At 37.4% G+C, this 22,922-nt stretch overlaps 1 protein-coding gene across 1 annotated transcript in view; it reads right to left on the bottom strand.

The window, feature by feature from the left end:
* Nucleotides 1-22,922, bottom strand: part of ARHGAP42 (Rho GTPase activating protein 42) — a 279,145-nt gene that overhangs the window by 31,452 nt on the left and 224,771 nt on the right. The window contains exons 9-12 of the mRNA XM_021062699.1: nt 21,663-21,763; nt 19,908-20,017; nt 17,368-17,446; nt 15,646-15,685 (exon numbers count right to left, since the gene is read on the bottom strand). Coding sequence (XP_020918358.1) covers nt 15,646-15,685; nt 17,368-17,446; nt 19,908-20,017; nt 21,663-21,763 — 330 coding nt within the window. The remainder of the gene's footprint in view (nt 1-15,645; nt 15,686-17,367; nt 17,447-19,907; nt 20,018-21,662; nt 21,764-22,922) is intronic.

Raw genomic sequence — 22,922 nt, 5'->3', positions numbered from 1 at the left:
TTTTTTTTTTTTTTTTAATTTTTGTCTTTTTGCCATTTCTTGGGCCGCTCCCACGGCATGTAGAGGTTCCCAGGCTAGGGGTCGAATCAGAGCGGCAGCCACCAGCCTACGCCAGAGCCACAGCAACGCAGGATCCAAGCCTCATCTGCAACCTACACCACAGCTCACGGCAATGCCAGATCCTTAACCCACTGAGCAAGGCCAGGGATCAAACCCGCAACCTCATGGTTCTTAGTCGGATTCGTTAACCACTGAGCCATGATGGGAACTCCAAGTTTTGCAATCTTACGATGATTCATTAGGCTGCTGAAAACTTTGCTTTTCTTTGTTTTAAGGTCTACGGCCACATTTTAACTTAGATCTCCTGAATTCAAGCTCAGTGTTCTATTTTATTGCATTTTGTATCATATTCAAAATTTAAGAATACCCAATAACACCCAGAGGAAAGATTCAAAATTTTTTGGCACTATAGTGAAAATTTTTATCACACGTGGTGGATATACAATATTTCTTAATATTCCCAAATAATAATAAATGAAGACAATTCAAACAAACAAAAAAATGATTTCCATTTAAAGATGATAGATTAAACAATCCATGTTAACTACACAAATCCACAGACACACACACACACACATATATAAACATTATGCTAAAAAAGGTTTTTTAAAGTGCCAGAAAAGCACAAAAGACTTTGAAGAAATCACAAACATAGAAATTCACTGAAAATGACTGACTAAAAGGTTTGAGAAATCTGAGATGAGAAACAAGAACTCCAAAAACTAAAGGTTCTACAATGATATATCACCTCCCACCTATAAGAAAAAAAGACATACAGCAAAAAAGAAGACAAACAGCAAGTGTTGGTGAGGATGTGGAGAAACGGGAACTTTTGTACACAGTTGGTGGGACTGTAAATTGGTGCAGTCACTATGGAAAACAGTATACAGGTTTCTAAAAAACTAAAAATATAACTACTATATGACTCAGCATTTTATATCAATTAAAACAAGTTGCTGACATTTATAACATTTGGTACTTGAGGTCACATTTTTCCACTTTTCAATAAACAAGATTAAAGAGAAAACCATTTTTTAAAAATTTCTATAAAACCTGCTCTTAGCTAAATGAATAAAGGTAACTGTAATATTCAAAAACAGAGTTTAAGTATCCATTTTGAGAAAAATAAACAATAACCAGGCTCTATCTTGAAGCTATACTGGGATATTTGGCAGTGATATCCCATTCTATCCTAATAAACCAGTATCACAGGCTCATTATAAAGAATAAAATCTTACAGATATTCAGTCTGCCAGGTCATTCCATGGGTGCCACTGTCTTGATATGTCCCATGGACCTTGTTTTTTGCTTGTGTGTTTGGTTTTCGCTTTTGCTTTTTAGGGCCACACCTGCGGCATACAGAAGTTTCCAGGCTAGGGGTTGAATCAGAGCTGCAACTGCTGGCCTACGCCACAGCCACAGCAATGCCAGATCCAAGCCATGTCTACGACCTATACCACAGCCCACAGCAATGCTGGATCCATAACCCACTGAGTGAGGCCAGGATGGACCCTGCATCCTCAAGGATACTAATTAAGTTCATAACCCTCTGAATCACAATAAGAACTCCCTGGATCTTAAGTTTTAGCTCTCTTCACATGAGTAAATAAAACACCATCAATCAGTTCAGACAGGTGAAAGAATATACTGTGTTGGCAAAAACAGCCATATATTTTTGTTTTGTTTTATCCTTTGCTATTGCCTGAGAGAGTATGGGGAGGTTCCATGGTGCAGAGGAGCCATATTAAGAGCCAGGAAAACTTGGGGCTGGATTTCAGCTCTAGTATTTACGGTTCTGTGAAGGAAGTGTGCCCACTAATTTTTATGAACTCTAGTCCTTTCATTTATGAAAAGAAGGAAAGAAGAATTAAATGTAACGGGCTGTTGTAAGATGAAGACAAAGCCACATGAAGCACTGACAAACTCCTAACAATGGAACAAACCTATTCAAATGCTAGTTTCCTTCTCCATGTGCCTATTCATACATTGCTGAGAAAGAGAAGAAATGATTTAAAGGAAAAAAAAAAGGTCAGCAACTAGTGCTAACCAAATGAAAGAGACAGTAGGTAGTAACTCTCCCACTTACCAGCTGTATTACCAGGCATAGTTTTAACCTCTCTCTGCCTCAGTTTCCTTTTATTCCTCTACACAATAAGGATAATAGTAGTATTGTCTGCATAGGGCTATTCACAGATGAAGTAACATCTGCAAAGCTCCTACAATAGTGCTTGGAATATATTAAGTGCTACAGAAGTGTTGGCTGTCATCATCATCATCATTATTGGCTACAGAAAAATATAAAATCTACATATGCAAATCACAAGAACAAAGTATTCTTAGGACATGGCTGAAGTCACTAGGGCTTGAGGTACTACCTTCCAGGAATGTCATTTTTCAAAGAGGTACACTACATTACTCACTTTAAAAATACCTGGGGCTTTAGGATTGGCATATTACACTATTGTATGTGGAATGGGTGGTCAACGGGAACCTGATGTATAGCACAGGGAACACTACCTGATAGTCTGTGGGAAGAGAACCTGAAAAAAAATGGATACATCTATAACTGAATCACTCTGCTGTACAGCAGAAAGCATTACAACATTGTCAATCAACTATACTTCAATAAAACTTTAAAACATGAAAAAACAATAGGGGCCAGAGTAGTGATCTATTTCTTTAAATAAATGCAGATCAGGCATAAACCACTCAGGCCTTGTGCATCTAGCTGGCCAATAAAGAGACCAGAAGTTGAATATTAAGATACACACCCCAGAGTTCCCCCTCTTGCGTGGCGGTAATGAACCCAACCATGAGGACGTGGCTTCGCTCAGTGCGTTAAGGACCCTGTGTTGCTGTGAGCTGTGGTGTAGGTTGCAGATGCGGCTTGGCTCGGATCTGGTTTGGCTGTGGCTGTGGCCGGTAGCTGTAGCTCCGATTTTGACGTCTAGCCTAGGAACTTCTATATGCCATGGGTGTGGCCCTAAAAAGGCAAAAAAAAAAAAAAAGAAACCTGTCCATATGCTCTCAGTGAATGAGAATAAATCACAATGGACAAACACATCTGCCCCTGGAATTGAACAGAGTGCAGTAGCCTGGGATTATTGTTCACTCATACTTGTTGCCCCTTCCTGCAGGAAGATTACGTTTCTGGGCTCCCCCGAGGACAAGCCTGGTATATGATATGACTAGCCAATGAAATATGAATGGAAATAGCAAACGTCATTATCCAGCAGCCAAAAAGCACTGGGGTGTAGAAGCCTGTCATTTTCTTTTTACCCTCTGGCACAAGATCAGCAATGTTACTGACAGAGGCTACTCCATGAGCTTGGGTTTTAGAGTTAAGAGAATCACAGTTGACCTGAATGGGGAAATAGCCTGATTAAGAGATGAACTTTTATTATGGTACGTCTCTGAGACCACAGCATAACCTGGCTGCTGCTGATTTAATGATGTATAACTAAAATATTTTTCTCTGGTAAAAAGCACCAAATGAAATAAAGGTGATCCCACAGACCTAGCTTTTCCTTGCTTCACTGAAATATATACAGTTTTCTGGCTACTGACTTGTCAATTCATATAAAAAGGCAGCGAAGGGCAGTAGTGGGAATGCCTGTTCATGGCCACCTTAACAGACTACTAATCAACAGCGCCTTCATGTAAGCAGCCAGCGGTTTCTGCTGAGGTCTGAGGAGAAGAGGGCAACGTGCCTTAAACAGGCTACATCTCCCAGTGACACGATGTTGGAGTGGTGCTTCTGAGGGAAGGCAGGGACAAACACATTCAGTAAAGGAAACCCTGCAGCCTTCCAAAGCCATGAAGGGGTTACTATACTTACCATGTCAGTGCTAAGGAGAATTCAATGAAAACAGATCTCTACTGTATAAAAAAGAAAAACTGGCAACTCCTACCAAGTTCAAATGAAAAATCAATGGAGGGGATTCTTACTAAGACAACACCATTAAAGGTTGATAATTTATCATAATTCTCCTTGAGTAGAGGGCAAGTACTCCTGCTGCAGCAGAGAGAAGAGTATACCCATCCATATGAAATAGGGACTGCTGAATCAGGGCCCACAGCAGGCAGCCAATACACGCTTCTTGATTCATGGCATACCAATGACTGGTTTGTACCCGGCTTGCTCAAGCATCCCCTCTGATGACTTCTACAAGGCTAACAGGAGCTACTTCTGGTAGCTTCTCCCAGGACCCTTACCCCAGCCCTATATCTCTCTGGAGAGGACCAGAGGGATATGCAGATACAATATCACAAATTCCCAGGAATTGAAATCCCATAATATTAATGATATTTGGCCTACGGTGGTAAAGCAGAAGATAGGCTAACTTAAAGAACTTAATTTAATCAAAAGTTAACCTTATTTTTCCCCCTCTAGAAACTATGTACGGCTAAAGTTTTTATCAAAACCCAAGTTTCCATAAGGCAATTCAGTAGCACAAAAGCTATTAATCACAACAGAATTCAAATAGCCACGAGGAAAAAAGAAAGTAAGAAAGAATAGTCTTCCCCACAGCTAACAAAGCAAAAGTCCTTGTACCTTCAATTTCCTAGTAATTAAAAACCCAGCACGTCCTTATAGATGTAATCTACTTGGCCTTACAGTACATTCTCAGGGTTGACCAAAAAAAAAGCAACGCTTGTCTTTAACTTCAAGTTGACATTTCTAATCTACCATTTCAGATTAAAAGGCCCCTATCACAGACAACTCATATCATACTATATGTGGCTTGAAAGAAACAGGAGAAAAGAAAAAAGTATGTTTACTGGCACTCGTGGGTCCTGCCGGACCCTTTCTCTTCTCCCTAAAGGAAGAGCAGTTCACTCTTCACAGCCGTAGCCCAAACTGTTCTTTCCTTCTGTTCTGTTCTTGAAGAGGTCTTGAGCTCTGACCCTCTTGCTGATGGGTCTTAGTGATGGAAAAAGAACTGTGTTTAATCAGAGGCCTTGGGGAGATGCAGTGAAGGAGGAGGAGGTAACCTAGGGACGTCTGAGAACTTCCAGAACTAAACTATCTTAACAGCACAAAGACGCTCTGAAACATTCGTGAGAGATGGCAACTGCCCAGGTTAAGAGGAATGAGGTCACTTTTTCTGTGTGTTGCTGGTGAGAACACATCGCCTAGTCACACATGGGGAAAGCCACTGAAACACACAGTGGTAGAAATTTAGAGTTGTTGGGATATTTTAAAAGTACCTTCTGGTCCAGTCCCTTTGCTTTTGTATATGAGCACATGGAAGTTAGGTGATTTTACCATGACATAGCCTAGGAGTGATTTTCATTAGCAGAAACATCATTTGAAAGAACTTACTTTTTCTTATTCACAATACCTGGAATAAAGTTGGTATATAACAGAATAGTATTGAACTGTATTGCGTGAGAGAATGAGAACTAAAAGCGTTTCCAGTCACAACCCCCAGTTTCTCTGGGCTTAGGGTAGGACCAGCTGAAAAGCGGTCACACAATAAGTACATGTGAGAGGGGACAAGGTCCAGGGCACCAACAGAGGATGCCAGAGAAAGAAAGCCTAGAAAAAAGGAAACTGCCTCTCCTCTGCCTCTGTTAACAACTAGTCCCACAATGGAAATCTCAGGACAGAAAAGGTATCTCAAGAAAGAGAATGTGTTTCTTTGAAAAACAGGCTCAAATGGCAGAATTCTATTTTCAATAGCATGGCCTGAGGAACAGTTTAGTGTATATATGTGTATATATATAGTGTATATATGTGATCATATATATATATTTGTACCTGCATCGTGTGGAAGTTCTCGGGCCAGGGACTGAACCTGTGCCACAGTAACGACCGGAGCCACAGTAGTAACAAAGCTGCATCCTTAAGCCACCGAGCCACCTAGAAACTGCAGTTCTAATCTTAATTGAATGATATCTGTTTTGTAATTACTCTCAAAATAAATTCATTTCAAAAGTCTTCTAATTTCAATAAAAGGATAATATGGTATATTTACAATCAGAAAAGTATCTATGGATTTAATGTCCTATTACTGACCAATGCTCTAGATTTTAACTTGATGATTTTTTCATAGAGACGAATCAAATTTTCCTTCTCTACTGAATTATGCTATTCTCATTGATGGCAATTATATTCTGAAAATGGTCAATTAAGAGTAACCACAAAGTAGAGAGACTTTCCATGTTAGGCTTGTAAAGAGTCACATTACTCTTCAGTCATAGTATGGTTTCAGTCTTCATTGCATGGCATATATTCTCTGCATATTTACAGTTTGGCCCTAATTTAGGAGATGGTTCTGACTGTTGCTTTTAGGGTTTTCAGGGAAAGCACACACATGGCTACTTCCAATGGCTGACATTCAAAACCATTTTTTTTTTTAAACCTGAATTTTCTATTTGACGACTCTATGCTTCATTATTATCTTCCATAGTTCAAAACCTCAAACACATTCCCAGCAAAACTGAGTTTCCAAAGGATAACAGGAATAATTTAAGATAAAAAGAATCAATTTAAATTACCAGGGCTGGTACTGGTCTCAGACACCAAACTGTGAGAGAAGTTATGGACTAAAATTGACATAATGCCACTTTAGGGGAGAGTCCAGTGTCAGAAATAGACACAGATCTCAGAAAAACAAGATGAGGGGTAGAAAAATGGTAGAAGGGGTAAACATAAGTACGATATAAGCTGATGAACTTGTAACATGATGAGCTCACATGATTTATTCAAGGCTTTAGAAAGTGGTTTGAGAAATTCACAATCACTAGAATATAATTTTAAACTGAAACAAAACTCTAGACGTATCACTATGAAGAAAACATGATGCTCCTCGTAAGAGGACCATGGGTTTGAGTCTGAAATATTGCTGAGCATAAAGTCATTAAATCACTAGAAAAACAGTGGTTGATAAGACACATGACAAAAGAGAAAGGGGTAAAATTACAGCCTGAGCTAGAGATTCAAAGGTCCAGTAATAAATTTTAGGCCTTGATGTACTAGTGGATTGTTCAAAATTGCATGCAAAAAAAGATCAACTGTCAAGGACCTGGAAAGGTTATTCATTGCACGTTGGATTGAAAAATGCCTAGAAAGCCTCGCACACACACAGATTGGCAATATCAAGAAGTCCACTCCACAGCAATGGGGAGCTTAGTGCTAAGAGATGCCTTCAATCCTGTGCTTCTATTAGTCAGAGTTTCTTTTACTGGTGGCATATGCCATAGTCCTGATTTTAAAACACAAGGCTGATTCTGTTCAGGCAAGCAAATCTGAATCTTCAAGAATGGGTAAAAATGACCAAAAACAAGTGTAGTTTTGATAACTGGGCTTTATACCAATGTAGAAAGACCTTTCAAAGTGACTGTACAATTTTACATATTATTTATCCAGACCATTTAGAATTCTTAAAAATATTAATTTCTGCATTTATAAGCAGATTTATTAGATTACAGAAGTTGCCTGGTGTTTAGGAAGATTATATTTGCTGGAATCACAAATTTGTCTTATTAGAGTGTTGACTTAGAGAGAATGAAATTTACTAGTTTGGTAATTATAACCTGACATGTGTAGAGAAGTTTGATTGATTAAATGCATAAGCAGGAGAATACTATCAAATTTATGAAAATAATAAACTAAAACTGACTTTTAAAATTAGTTCATTTATTTTTCTTTTTATGGCCACACCCACAGCATATGGAAGTTCCTGGGCTGGGGTCGAATTGGAGCTATAGCTGGGGCCTACACCATAGCCATAGCAACACCTCATCTGAGCTTCCTCTGCGACCTACATTGCAGCTGACGGCAATGCCGGATCCTTGATCCACGGAGCAAGGCAACCCTCATCCTCATGGACACTATGTTGGGTTCTTAACCTGCTGAGCCACAGTGAGAACTCCTACAATTAGTACATTTATAAATAAGAGCTGTATGTTGATTTAAAATAGGCTTAAAGAAAAAAATATGCTTTAAGACAAAATAATAGGAATAAAACTCAAAAATAGATATAAGATATACAACTTCAAGCACTACCTATTAATAAAGCAAAGGTAATTCAAACATTGTTTTTGATGATCCAAATCTCCCACTGGGCAATAAAAGCCTAGTGATACTAAGAGTAAGAATAAGAGCAAATACGTGCTAGGCACACATCTCAGGGACAGCCTGCATGGAGAACTAGGAGAGATGGGATCTGTCACAAGGAGCTCAGACAAGGGTGGGAAACTGTTGAACCATGTCCAGAGCCAGAATGTGAGAAAACATACAAACACATGGACTCCTGGACAGCGATTTTTCTGAAACACACATCAATTTATTATTATACGTGGTGGCACAGTGGTATTTCACTTAGGTGGCTAATAGGACAGGAAAGCTGATTTCCAAAAGAGTGAGTTTCTACTACAAGAAAACGCACACTCTCTCTCCATCACAGCTTAAGTACATTTGATAGTTCTCATTCAAATGTCCTAGTTATGATTAAAACTCTATTTTCCAAGGTTCATTAAGTATCAAATATATTCTGACTGACTTGACCATGTCCCCATTCAAAAGCTCTATTCAATATCATACATAGGTGCATTTGTTTCTCAGGAAGGATTTGTCCTCCAGCAGGTTCATTTGAATTTGAAAGGATTACCTTTATATGGGATATGAACAATGAAACCAATGTTAGAAAACACATTTCAAATGCTACTCAAATGCAAATTACACAAGAGATTACTTTTTAGGTAGGATTGTTTAGAATGAACAGTCAGTACTTACAAACTCCTATCTATTGGTTAATGTTTCTGTGGTTAGATAAAAGTGGGCAATGAAAGATTTTATACTAGCCACTTTGATTAGCAATAAAGAAAGAAACACAAGAATAAAAACTGGCAATAATTTTACCTCTCTAACATGAAAGGTATTTTAAATCAAGCATTTTCTTTCAATAATTTCTGAAATTAATCACAAGGAAGGATTTCATTCAGTTAAAATGACAGGCTTTTGCATACATTCAATATTTATGATTTTCAAATGAGTGCTTTCCCAGTTTTACCTTGATTCCATTCTAACTTGTAGTTTAATAACAATCTAAAAGTCAGGGGTATACAAAAGCTCCTTTAAAAATAAATATAGGCATCATGAAAGAAAGTCAAATGAGTTAGGTTAAATTTGAAAGTGCTGTAAAGGATATATACATAACCTCAGAAACACAAAAATTAATCTTCAATGTCAAATACTATGTGTAAAAAGTACAGATGAGAATACCCCTAACTAACCAAATATAAAAGGTGGGAAATGATTAGAAAAAGGAACCATAACTTGATGAAAAATACATAAAATGTGTTCAGTGTGTTCACTGAGAATATTCAGCAATAATACAGTGACAACATGTTTTCCTACATGCCCCATGTGTTATGAAAACATCCTTATACTTCCCAAACTTGGGCACAGTCTCCTAAACCTAGGAGTGTTCATGTCTTCAGTCTTATAAAATGGAGCAAGGAAAATAAGATAAAGAAGCTCTAAAAGGGGGAAAAAAAAAAAAAAAGACGTAACCGCTGTGTCACAACAGGATTGGTGGCATCTCTGCAGCACCAGAACGCAGGTTTGATCCCTGGCCCAGCACAGAGGGTTAAAGAACCCAGTGTTGCCGCAGCTGCAGCATAGGTTGCAACTTCTGCTCAGATCTGATCCCTGGCCTGGGAACTCTATGCGCCATGGCATGATCAAAAGAAAAAAATAAATAAATAAATAAGAGAAAGAAAAAAAGGAAGCCCTTAACTGTCACTTAAAATTAAAAAACAAACAGAAAACAACTAAGTATCAACCGCCTCAAATCTCTCTGGGATAAAGCAAGGGATATACCTGCTGTAAGTTAACATTCACCAAATAAACGAAAAATAATAATTTGGGTTACTATAAAGCCAGTGGTCATTGGTTTTAATGTGAGAAACTTCTTTGAATGAAAATTTCACATTTGATGAACACCATCAGTGCAATGGTATATTACTATGGTGTTTTCCAGAGTTGACTCTTACTATCACACCATGCCTTTGGGATAAAATTAACCAGGCAATAGAGGCTGGTCCAAGATGTTGACCTAGAAGAACCTGAATTCACCTCCTCCCATGACCATACCACATTTATACTTATATATGGATCAATTTCTCTGAAAAATACCTAAAAACTATCAAGACAGCTCCTCCACAACAAGGGATAAGAGGACTACTGCGATGGGTAGGAGAGTCAGAGGCTCTCCGAAACATCACCCCTGGTGCAGCAACCCACAGGCACAAGGGATCTCACAAATACTGAACTTTTCCCTAAGGAGCTAGGGGTTCATGTCCCATTTCAGGTACCCCATCCCTTACAACCTGCACTGGAGAGACAAGACCCTAATACTTTTGGCTTTGAAAACCAACAGGGCTTATGGGGGACAGAAAAGTTTCTTCTTAAAAGGCTCATGTGCAGACTCACTCACCTCAGGACTTGTCACAAAACCAACAGTTTGAAAAGTTCCTAGACTACACAAGAAGGAGTTTCATAAACTAAGATTTAAAGGGTCTGTCAGGGGTGCAGAGGTTGTTGGGACCCTCTCCTGGGAGAAAGGCACTGGTGAGCACTATTTTTATGCTCTCACTGCACACTGCTAGAGCTAGCGGGCTTGGCTTGCCCCCAAGCTCTCCCTTGGCCCCACTGAAGCCAAGGGGCTCACCCAACCCTCACATACACCTGTGGTCCTGCTGCCTACCGTGATTTCACCCTTCCCCCATATGTTCCCGTGGCTCCACTGAGGTCAGTGGGCTACCCACCACTATGCAATTCTGCAGCACCATGGCAGCCAGCAGTCCTGCCCCAGGCTCTCCTTTGGTCTGCTGGAGCAGGCAAGCACATGTATTCCATGTGAGACAGCCCTTAAGCACCTTGTGATGGTGGCCAGGGAGGCCTGCAATTCTGCACCTTTTGGATGTGAAACAACTGAAGAGACCATTCATGGCAGGGAACCACCCGAAGGACACAGAGAGCATACTAAAATATACCCCATGACTTCCTGTGGAAAATCCCTATTTACTTGTCCCATGGCTTAAGCCTGAGGGGAAGGCTTCAAGTTCACCATACATGTAGAGGCAACAGAGGAGCTCTCAGGGTATATACTGAGGGACACCTTCTTTGCCCTATACTTTGGTCTCACAAGACATCATCAATACATCCCAGAAAGGAGTTTATAAACTCATTTGGAGCCCTGACTTTTGCAACTGTTGCCAAAGGGTCACCTGGCCTTGAGGCTATTAGGGGTAATAATAATGGCCACATTAAAAAAAAAAAAAAAAAAAAAGGCTGTTGCTTGAAGGTCTACATTCCAAATAGCCTGAAACTAGGTGTTAAATTAGATATCTCTCTTTGGAACGCTGACAGGTTTTGGCACAACCTTTAAGGCCTATCAAAAATAAAATTAAGCTTCTTAAGTAATTACAAATGTTCCAGAGACAACAAGATCTAGGGCAGGATTGAAAACTCAGGTACACCTATACAGGGCTATTCCTTCAAGACTGGGAGAGCTTACTGTTTTGCTTGATACACAGAAACAGAGACAAGCAAAATGAGAAAACAGAGGAATATGTTCCAAACAAAGAGAAGATAAAAATTCAGGAAAAAACTTAATGAAATGACGATAAGTAATTTACCTGATAAGAAGTTCAAAGCAATGGACACAATGATGCTCACTGATCTCTTGAGAAGAATGGATGAACACAATGAAAACTTGCCGAAAGTGATAGAAAATGTAAGTACCAAAAAGAAATTACAGAGCTGAATAATACAATAACTGAAAAGAAAAATTGCTAGAGGGCCTCAATATCAGACTATATGAAGATGCAGAAAGGATCAGTAACCTAGAAGACAGGGCAACAGAACTCATCTTAACAGATCAGGCAAAAAAAAAAGAAGATTACTTAAGAGATGTATGGTACAACATCAAGAGGAATAACATTGACATTGTAGGAGTCTCAGAAAGAGAACAGCGAAAGAATAGACTGTAAGGAGATTGAATCAGCAATCAAAATTCTCCCAACAAACAAAAGTACAGGATCATCAGCTTCATTGGTGAATTCTATCAAACATTCAAAGATTAAATACCCATCCTTCTCAAACTCATCTAAAACTTGAAGAAGAGGGAATGTTTCCAACTCATGAGGCCAGCATTACCCTGATACCAAAATCAGACAAAGACAGCACAAAAAAAGAAAATTACAGGCCAATATCCCTGATGAAAATAGATGTAAAAATATTTAGCAAAATATAAGCAAAGAAAATTTGACAATATATAAAAAGGATCATACATCATGATTGAGTGAGACTTCTTCCAAGGATGCAAAACTAGTTCAACATCCACAAGTCAATAAACATGATACTTAAATTTACAAAATGAAGGATAAAAATCATATGATCATCTACATAGATGCAAAGAAAACATTTGATAAAATTCAATATCCAATTATGATAAAAACTCTCAACAAAGCGGGTACAGAGGGAATATACCTTGACATAAAAAAGGCCATATGGCAACATCATACTCAAATGGGGTAAAGCTAAAAGCTTTTCTTTCATGATTAGGAACAAGAGAAGGATGCTCACTCTTAACACTTTTATTCAATACAATATTGGAAGTTCTAGCCACAGCAATCAGATAAGAAAAAGAAGTAAAAGGAATCTCAATTGGAAAGGAAGAAGTAAACATATCACTATTTGCCGATGACACGATACTATATAGAGATAACTATAGACTCCACCAAAAAAAAAAAATCTCTTAGAACTAATAAATTAATTCAGTAAAGCTTAAGTATACAAAATTACTATACAGAAATATGTTGCATTCCTATACTCCAATTACAAAATATCAGAAAAATAAGTTAAGAATACAATCCACTTACAACTGCATCAAAAAGAATGAAATACCTAGGAATAAATTTAACCAAGACAGTGAAAACTCCAAGACATGGATGAAAGAAATTGAAGATGACACAAATAAATGGAAAGGTATACAATCTATATGAATTAGAAGAATTAATATCATCAAAATAACCGTATTACCCAAGGTAATTTATATATTTAATATAATTCCCATCAAACTACTACATTTATCACAGAACTAGAACTAATAATTCTGAAATTGTATGGAACCATGAAAAACCCTGAATAGAAAAAAGAATCAGGATGGAGTTCCCGTCATGGTTCAGTGGTTAACAAATCTGACTAGGAACCATGAGGTTGTGGGTTCAATCCCTGGCCTTGCTCAGTGGGTTAAGGATCAGGCATTGCCATGAGCTCTGGTGTAGGTTGCAGACACAGCTCATATCCCATGTTGCTGTGCCTCTGGTGTAGGCTGGTGGCTACAGCTGTGATTTGACCCCTAGCCTGGGAATTTCCATATGCCACAGGAGTGGCCCTAGAAAAAGAAAGAGACAAAAAAAAAAAAAAAAAAAAAAAAAAGAATCGGGAGAAAAACAAACAAAAAGCAAAGCTGGAGGTATCAAACGCCCAGACTGCAAACTAAACTACAAAGTTATAGTAATCAAAACAGTATGGTATTAGCATAAAAAAACAGATACCTACATCAATGAAACAGAATAGAGAGCACAGATATAAACCTGATATACACACACACACACACATATATATACACATATATATGTATATGAATAATTTAGGACAAAAGAGTCAAGAATGTACAATGGGAAAAGGACAGTCTCTTCAATAAATGTTGGTGGGAAAACCAGACAGACACATGTAAAGGGATGAATCTAGACCATAATCTCATACCACACACAAGTATAAACTCAAAAATGGATTAAAACCAAACATAGGACCTTAACCCATAAAACTTTTTAGGTGGTAAGCTTCTTATATCAGTGTTGGAATGGAATTTTTATAGTTATTTATTTATTTATTTAGTCTTTTTAGGGCTGCACCCACGGCATATGGAGGTTCCCAAGCTAGAGGTCAATTCAGAGCTGTAGTCACTGGCCTATGCCACAGCCGTAGCAACACCAGATCCAAGCCATGTCTGCGACCTACACCACAGATCTTTAATCCACTGAGTGAGGTCAGGGATCAAACCTGCATCCTCATGGATACTAGTCGAACCCATTTCCACTGAGCCACGATAGGAACTCCACACTAGGAACTCTGATTCCAAAAGTAAAGGCAACAAAAACAAAAATAAAAAAGTATGGCTACATCAAACCACAAAGCTTTTGCAGAGCAAAAGTGAACAATCAACAAAATGTAATGATGACCTACTCAATGGGAGAAAGTATTTGCAAATCATATATATGATGAGGTTAATGTTCAAAATACAAAAAGAACTCAAACAACTCAACATCAAAGAACAATCCAATTTTAAAATGGGCAGAAGATCTATATAGATATTTTTTCCAAAATATATACAGATAGCCAACAGGCATATGAAAAGATGTTTAATACCACTAATCATCAGAGAAATGCAAATAAAAATCACAATGAGATTATCACCTCACAGCTGTTAGAATGGCTATTATAAAAAACACAAAAATTAACAAGTTTTGTAGAGGATGTAGAGAGAAGGGAACTTTTGTATATTGTTGGTGGGAATATATATTGGTGCAGCCACTATGGAAAACAGTATGAAGTTTCCTCGAAATTTAAGAATAAAACTACTGCCATATAATCAATCTACTCAACTTCTGGGTATTTACCCAAAGAAAACAAAAACACTAATTCAAAAAGATATATCTACCCCTATGCTCACTGCAACATTATTTACAATAGTCAAGACATGGACACAACCTAAATTTCCATTGATGGAGAACTGGATAATGAAAATATGGTATATATGCATACATATGCCCAATGGACTTTCAGCCATAAAAAGGAAAATTTGCCATTTACAACAATATGGATGGACATAAAAGGCCTTATGCTAAGTGAAATGTCAGAGAAAGACAAATACCATGTTATTTCCTGATGTGTGGAATCTAAAAAAAAGGACACAAATGAATTTATTTGCAGAAGAGAAACTGATTCACAGACTTTGAAAACAAATTTATGGTTACCAGAGGGCTCTGCTTGCGAGGAGGGATAGACTGGGGGTTTGGAATTGGCCTATGAACACTGTGGTATACAGAATGATTGGCCAGCAGGGATTTGCTATATAGTTCGCAGAACTCTATCCAATATTCTGTGATAATCTATATGGGAAAACAATCTGTAAAAGAATGGATTGTATATATGTATAACTGAATCACTTCGGTGTACAGCGGAAATTATTACAACATTGTAAATCAACTATACGTCAATAAAACTTTACAAAATGAAAAATAGAAAAATAAAATGAAAACATTCATATATAGGCAACAGATTCATGGTTATCAGAGGGGAAGAAGGTTGGGGGGTAGGTGAAATGGGTGAAGAGGGACAATTGTATGGTGACAGATGGTATTAGATTTATTGCAGTAACCACTTTATGATGTATACAAAGATTAAATTATTATGTTGTACACCTGAAAGTAATGCTATTTCACTTAAAAAAACTCACAGAAATTTTTGTGATAATGTTTTAAGTAATTATTAAAATGACTTACTTTCTTCTTTCTTGCTAATAATTGCAGGCAGAGTGTAAATCTAAAAAACGAAGGAAGTCAATCAGTTACTTGCAGTCAATGACCCCGCCCAGATGGTAATACTGATGCTGCTACAATGATACAAAACAGGAGTGTCTTGATTTCAAGGTGTCCACAATGCCATCTCCCCAGTCACCCAACCTTGCCTCTCACTCCTTTCCATCCCTGGCTGTTCTGCCCTGGGCAAATTTTAACCTCTTTCCCTCTGATCTAAGCATTTCATTCTATTATCCAATATGACACATAATTTTCCTTCTTCTGGAAGTAGCTCATGATGGATTTCACCTGGATTCAGCAGGATTGTCCCTTCCTCAAATTACCTGCTTAGTGTTTTTTTCCTCAATATGTACAATCCTAACTTGAACTTGTTGAGTTATCTCACCGTCTTCTAAAATTCCTCTAGGTCAGGGGTTGCCCCTCAACTATGACTGGTAAAGAGCCACATTATTTTGTTTTTAATTTTCAAACTATGGTTGACTGATATTTTTGTAAATTACAATAAAATTTACATGTAGTAAACATGATAAAGAATAGATAGAGTTCAAATTTTTATTATTAAATTCACTAGATGTAAAATAACTTCTAATTGCTATAAAATTGTCCAGATGCTTGGAGTTCCCATCATGGCTCAGTGGTTAACGAATCCAACTAGTATCCATGAGGATGCAGGTTTGATCCCTGGCCTTGCTCAGTGGGTTAAAGATACAGCACTGCCCTGAGCTGTGGTGTAGGTCGCAGATGTGGCTTGGATCCTGCATTGCTATTGCTGTGGCTGTGGCGTAGGCCGACAGCTACAGCTCCAAATCAACCGACAGCTACAGCTCCAATTCAACCCCTAGCCTGGGAACCTCCATATGCCTTGGGCACAGCCCTAAAAAGACAAAAGACCAAAAAAAAAAAAAAAAAAAAATTTCCAGATGCTTAATCACAGTCTCTGCTCTCATCTTATTGTAGCCTGGCAGAAGTTTGTAGGATGGCCTCAAAGTCTGGGGACTGCACTGTGCAGCTCTGGGGTTGTACTGGTACTTTTCACAAGGATATTCACAGGCTCTTCGGCTTTCAAAAGGTGGTTTTCAAGGGACAAGCGGGATCCTTCTATTTACTCTGAATGCTCAGTCCTCTAATCATTTAGTGCAGTGTTCTTCACAAAAGTCATCAAGGATTTACTATCCTTTTCATATAAGCCTTCCTAATAATTTTAAGTAAATTATATCAACATCAAAATAACTATTAGACAACTGGGGGTCTGGATAGATGGACAGTGTCAAGCCACAATTGCATTGAGACTTTTAAACAATGGTCTAGGCTGGGATTAGTTCTTACCCTGAAACTTGTTCATCATGCTGATCATAAATAAAGCCTAGCTCAGGCCTTGCAAAGAGGGGGCACTCAAGAATTATTAACTAAATAAAATAATCCAATAAGTGAAGCCAAATTAATGATTATAAGTAATTTTTTTAAAGTAATTTTAGGGCTTTAAATGAGTCCTGGAAGTCTCCCTGAGAAACAAATTAGAAAAGTTGGTATTATGTGTCAATGACACAACACCAGGAAAATAGAATGTCTACGCCTCTGACTTGTTATTTTAATATTTTTCAAATATACTATAGGTATATTTTTTCAGGTGTACTTTCAGTTATTAGAACAATAAAATCTAAATTATAGAGCATGTCATAGTCCTACCGGTTCCTTCCCATCCATGGCTTCAAGCCAGAGTTTCCGATTAGCTTCTGAGAAGGCCTGCAATGTGATGATCCCATGCCTGTTAAAAACAAATATTTTATATATTCAATTTACTACTATTTTGCATTTCCACAATTATTATTTTTTACCTTAAATTAGTAAGGTAAAATTTGAAGAAAATTTAGGAAAGAGAAAAGGAAATTTCAAAAGAAAACAGTAAAGAGTAGAAAAAAGAATACACTTTGCAAATGAAATCATTAAGTGTTTTAGGTGTAAGACTATCTGAAGGAGGCTGGTTTCAAACTATTTCCCCTGAAATGAATAAAAAGGACGTTCATCAAAGTTCAAAATCACCTAAACATCCTACAGTATGAGAATGATTAAGATTATGACCAAACATGATACAATCTACAGTCAATAAAAATTATTATAATGAGTATAGACCAGTATGAAAGTCTTATACCATAGCTAGTTAATTATTAAGAAGACACTAAAACCAATTTGTTTATATATACAATGATCATAATATTAAAATTAATACGTTTAAAAAGAATTCTCTCTCATTCACCCATTCTGAAATAGCCTCTTGAGGATGTGCTTCATGAAAAACAAGCAAAGGGAGAGGTAAACAATATAGACGAGAAAAAGAGAAAAATCCAGAAAAAAGCGAAGTTAACCTAATTAACTGTGCAGGCTGTCCATAAGATAAACAGAAAATTAGAGGCTTCTGTGAAAAGTTACATCAAGAAGAAAAGTTCATTTAAACATTGTGTGATTAATCTGGGATGAGTTAAAACTGTGATAAAGGCATACATCTCTATGTAAACAGGAAGAGAGATCATTAGACTGATAGGAAAAGGAAAAATGTATTATAAAGATCAAGGTAATTTCATCTTGTAAAATTAAAGCCAGTGTAAAACACTAATGATAACAATACTTGTTGGCCATTTATGTGTCAGGCACTGTTTTACGTTTTCATTATCATCTCATTTAATCCTCATAACAACCCTTTGATGTAGGTACTGATTGCCCTTGTTTTACAAATGAAACAACTAAAGCACAGAGCTTAACAGTGTGCTCCAAGGTTATATACTTCGCAAGTATTGAAAAGAGAAAAGACAAATCACTGACATGTTAGTATTGATCTACACAGAAAATGCCGAAGTTCCTATCACAAAACTATTAAAACTAACAGAGTTCAACAGCTGTTGGATATAGACTGACATATTTAAAAAGTTAATAGTCTTTCTACACAGCAATATCAATCATAAAACCAAAACAAAAGGGTTTCTAACAATGAAAAGAATTCTATTCAGAATTTCAATAAAAAGAAAACATATAAAAACAAATCTAAAAAAGTGTGAAATCTTAGGGAGAGTTCAATTCCCCACTAATTAATTAACTTTAATAGAATGCCAGTCAAAAATCCCAAAGGATTTTTTGGAAAGAAGGGGAAATTTAATAAGCAGATCTATAAAGTATAAGAACACAGGACCAAAATAGCTACCACTATTTTTTTCTTTTCCTTTTTAGGGCCACACCTGCAGCATATGGACATTCCCTGGCTAGGAGTCGAATAGGAGTGCTGCTGCAGGCCCACACCACAGCCATAGCAACACCAGATCCCAGCTGCATCTGTGATCTACAGTGCAGCTTGTAGCAACAATAGTTCCTTAACCCACTGAGTGAGGCCAGGGATTAAACCCTCACCCTCATAGATTCTAGTTAGGTTCTTAACCCTCTGAGCTACAATGGGAACTCCCAGCTAACATTATTTTAAAGAAGCATAAAAACAGGGTTGCCCTACTAGACAGCTATAGTATATGTAAGCTTTATATAACAGTGTATACAATCTGGCATACACTCACACCCCAACTCAAAGCTAGAGGATTCAAAAAACCAGGACGGTAATACAGGGGAAGGAAAATAGATCATGGAATGCAAGAGAGCTCAAGAAACATATTCATCCTTCTTTTCTACTTTGTACTGAATCAATAAAAAAGTAGAGATAAATAATTCCACTAAACTTCACGCTTGGATGTATAACATTTATGTCTCTCTCCCAATATCCTGTGGCTAAGAATGCCCAGAACAGTGTTTTGTACATGGTAGGCACTGAATTTCACTGGCTGAAGGAAGCTTGTAGCATTTGCAGCCACGTTGTATTATTCCTGGGCAACGAGGTCAACAGGTTTCAAAACTATAAAAAGGCTGGCCCAAGAGCCATCAACAATGCTGTCAGGTTCCTTCATTGTGAGGGGAACCTCAGTCTACAACCTGCACTTTTCTCTCAGGCACTCATTCATACCGATTTCCCAGATTCTTCTCTGAGTGACATTACCCTTTGGTAGCACCCTGTGTCTGATTTATTTTTTTGAAAGCATTATGCAATACATATTTGTTGAATAAACAAGTGAAATAATGAAATAAACATGTATACTGTTTTTTTTAAAGACTGATAAACAAGCCACTGCATATTTATATCTATACACATAAACATAATTTAGATTATTAAAAAACATAAAGTGGAAAGTTCAAACCTTTCGACTACTTCTATGTCAAAGCAGAATCGTTTATCAATTGAATCTGTCTTTCGTCGAATACAAGATTTTAATTTAAACATTTCTGGTGAGCTAGTTACAAGGCCATTCTGAAAAAAGAAGTGGAGCACATTATTGACACAATAAGAAGGTGAACTGAAATATATTAAATACAGCATCTAAAGTTTCCATATTAAAATGTCAACCTAGCCTACAGTTTATGTATAAAGATCATAAGTACACCCTGTTTCTACAAAGACTTTTGCTAATGTTAATGGCCCAACTTTAATACATCAAGCCATTTACTAATAAATTAATCACAAATACATATTTTATTCAAAGAGTTCTATGACATGCCATGCCTGTCTAGTGCCCTCCAATATATTTACCTATAATGTGAAATTACATTATAAAGTTTGTGTATGTATCAGAGCCATAGAGTACTAAATGAAAGCTGGCTCAAACCTCAAGAGAGCTACCAAAATAACAATTCTACTAGATACTTGCAAGTGCTACTATTACTGTCATGTATAGCATGTGATTCCTTTGTTGGTAACCAACTGCTAATCTGCTAGCAAAACCAAAACTAAACCTCTTTGGACAGGATCCAATATAGGCTCAATTCATAATTCTCTTCTATACCTGAAATGCCACTCAATTTTAAGGGGAATGTTTATCTAATGCTTGGTTAATTCTATTGTCTTTGGCTGCAAATCTCAGAGATTTAGAACTCTGGCTTGGTAAATTTAGCTCACTGACTGTCACATAAACTGACTTTTGGGCAATATCTTATGAAACCTGTAGAGTAGAAACTAGGTAGCATTATAGCATTATAGCATTTAATAGCTTCTTGGTAGCAACCTAAGGTTTCTATTTCTTTGGTATGTTCTCCTTTCCTTTATGTCTCTCACGCTGAATTATTAGACTCTAATGAATGCCCAAGCACAATAGGTTTCAGCTGATGTATTTGAATCAACATTTACCTCGGCCATGATCTATACCACAAATTAGCTGGGTGAGTCACTTACTTTCAACTCTCATTATTTTCTAATCTGTTAAAATCAGGCTGGCCTAAATAATCTTTAGAATAACTCCCAGCTCTATGATTCTTAGATGATGGCTCAATTATCTAATTCTTAGGTTCAGTCATTTGCCATATTCGTATCTTAATTCACAAAAAGATTGTACACTACATACAATAAAGGTACTGCATTCTGTAGCACTTCCTCATATAAGGTACACCTTGCTCTGTACTGTTCATTACCCATGCAAGACATTCACTGACTGATTTACTTTAGGGAGAAATAGGCACTGATTGATTTCTTCTGAGAAACTTGGTTGGCCAGCATTTCAGTAAGCAGTACACAGTCCAGAAAAGGGCAAATCCAGGTTCCCACAAGAGACCACCTGGAAGAAAGATGCAGCCCCCTTGAGCCTGGACCAGCCACTGACAGTCTTAGCAGGCTGCTGGCCAATCAACAAGGTAAACAACTTTGCTGCCAGGGATGTGAGATACTTACCAAGATGTCCTTACATTTATTAGACCTACTTGTAAACTTTCCATGGCCAAAGTAAAAGAAAAATCCTGGCCATTCTAAGTCATTAAGGTCACGAAGATGAGAGAAAACTTTTTGACATTTCAATTCTTAAAAATTATATACATGTTTATTAGAAAAACAATCATATGTCATTTTTGCTTGTTTTACTTCATTACATAAATCACAAGGTTAGCTAAAAAAAAAAAAAAAAACTCACCATTTTCCCACTGGATTTCATTTCTGAAACACTCATTGTAAATGTTTTACTTCCCTTATCATATGTACAATAATGTTTAATCCATGTAAAACCAAGGGGTCCTAATGTAAGAAAACAAACATTACAGAGTGTTAACAGATGATTTGTATCCAGGTTTGTACAGTTTTCAATGCTATGAAACACAACCGAGTATTTCCAAAGACTATGCGAGCTGAGAATGTTTACTCAGAGTGAGAAAGGCCAGTCAGGAGGAAGATCCAGGGTGAAGTGTCTTGCAATCCAACAACTTGGCTTTATTTCCACCTCTGACACTCTCTCTGTAAACTCAAAAGTTACTTCAGATCCTCACTTAAGTTATCTTATCTGTAAAAGTGGTATACTTGTATCCCAGAGAGGAGAGAGGGAGGAGGAATGAGAAATATTCTGAGTTACTGTAACAGGTCTCCTTCTATCTTTGTCCTCTGTACAGGAAACTGCCAAAACTACAGTTAAAAATTTAGCCCAAGCTTGGGCTTATCAGACACAACTTAGAATAGATTTACAAGGAGATACTGCTGAATAGCATTGAGAACTATGTCTAGATACTCATGTTGCAACAGAACAAAGGGTGGGGGAAAAATGTAATTGTAATGTATACATGTAAGGATAACCTGACCCCCTTGCTGTACAGTGGGAAAATAATAAAAAAATAAATAAATAAATAAAAATCACGTTAAAAAAAAAAAATTTAGCCAGGTCATCTCACCCCTTTGTTCAAAACCTTCCAGTCATTTTGCACAGTACCCCAGATAAAAACCAAAGGCCCCAGTGATCTGGCTCCTCATTACTTTTCTCGCTTACTACCTTTTGCATCATACACTCTACTCCGGCTATGCTGGCCCCCTTGCTGGCCTTGGAACACAGTGAATGTATTTCTACCCCAGGGCATTTGCACTTAGTGGACTACTGATCCTTCAGATAGCTGCATGACTTAGGCTGCCACTTCCTTCAGTCTTTTCTGAAATATCCCCTTTATAATATGGCCTTTTCTGTAGAGATATCTAATATCACAATGCCCTCACCTTGATATTTCTTTTCTCTCTTTCTTGCTTTACTTTCTTCTCAGCAGTTATCACTGATATGATTAACATTTTATCAATTCACCCTACTTATTGTCTGCCTCTGTCACTAGACTCTAAGGCTCCTTGAGAGCAGGAATAAGTGATTTCTGCTGACTGGTATATGCTTTTTTTTTTTCTTTTTTACAGCCTCACCTGTAGC

The sequence above is a fragment of the Sus scrofa genome, chromosome 9 (genome assembly GCF_000003025.6).
Source record: "Sus scrofa isolate TJ Tabasco breed Duroc chromosome 9, Sscrofa11.1, whole genome shotgun sequence".
Taxonomy (NCBI): domain Eukaryota; kingdom Metazoa; phylum Chordata; class Mammalia; order Artiodactyla; family Suidae; genus Sus; species Sus scrofa.
This window is presented reverse-complemented; position numbering and strand designations above follow the sequence as displayed.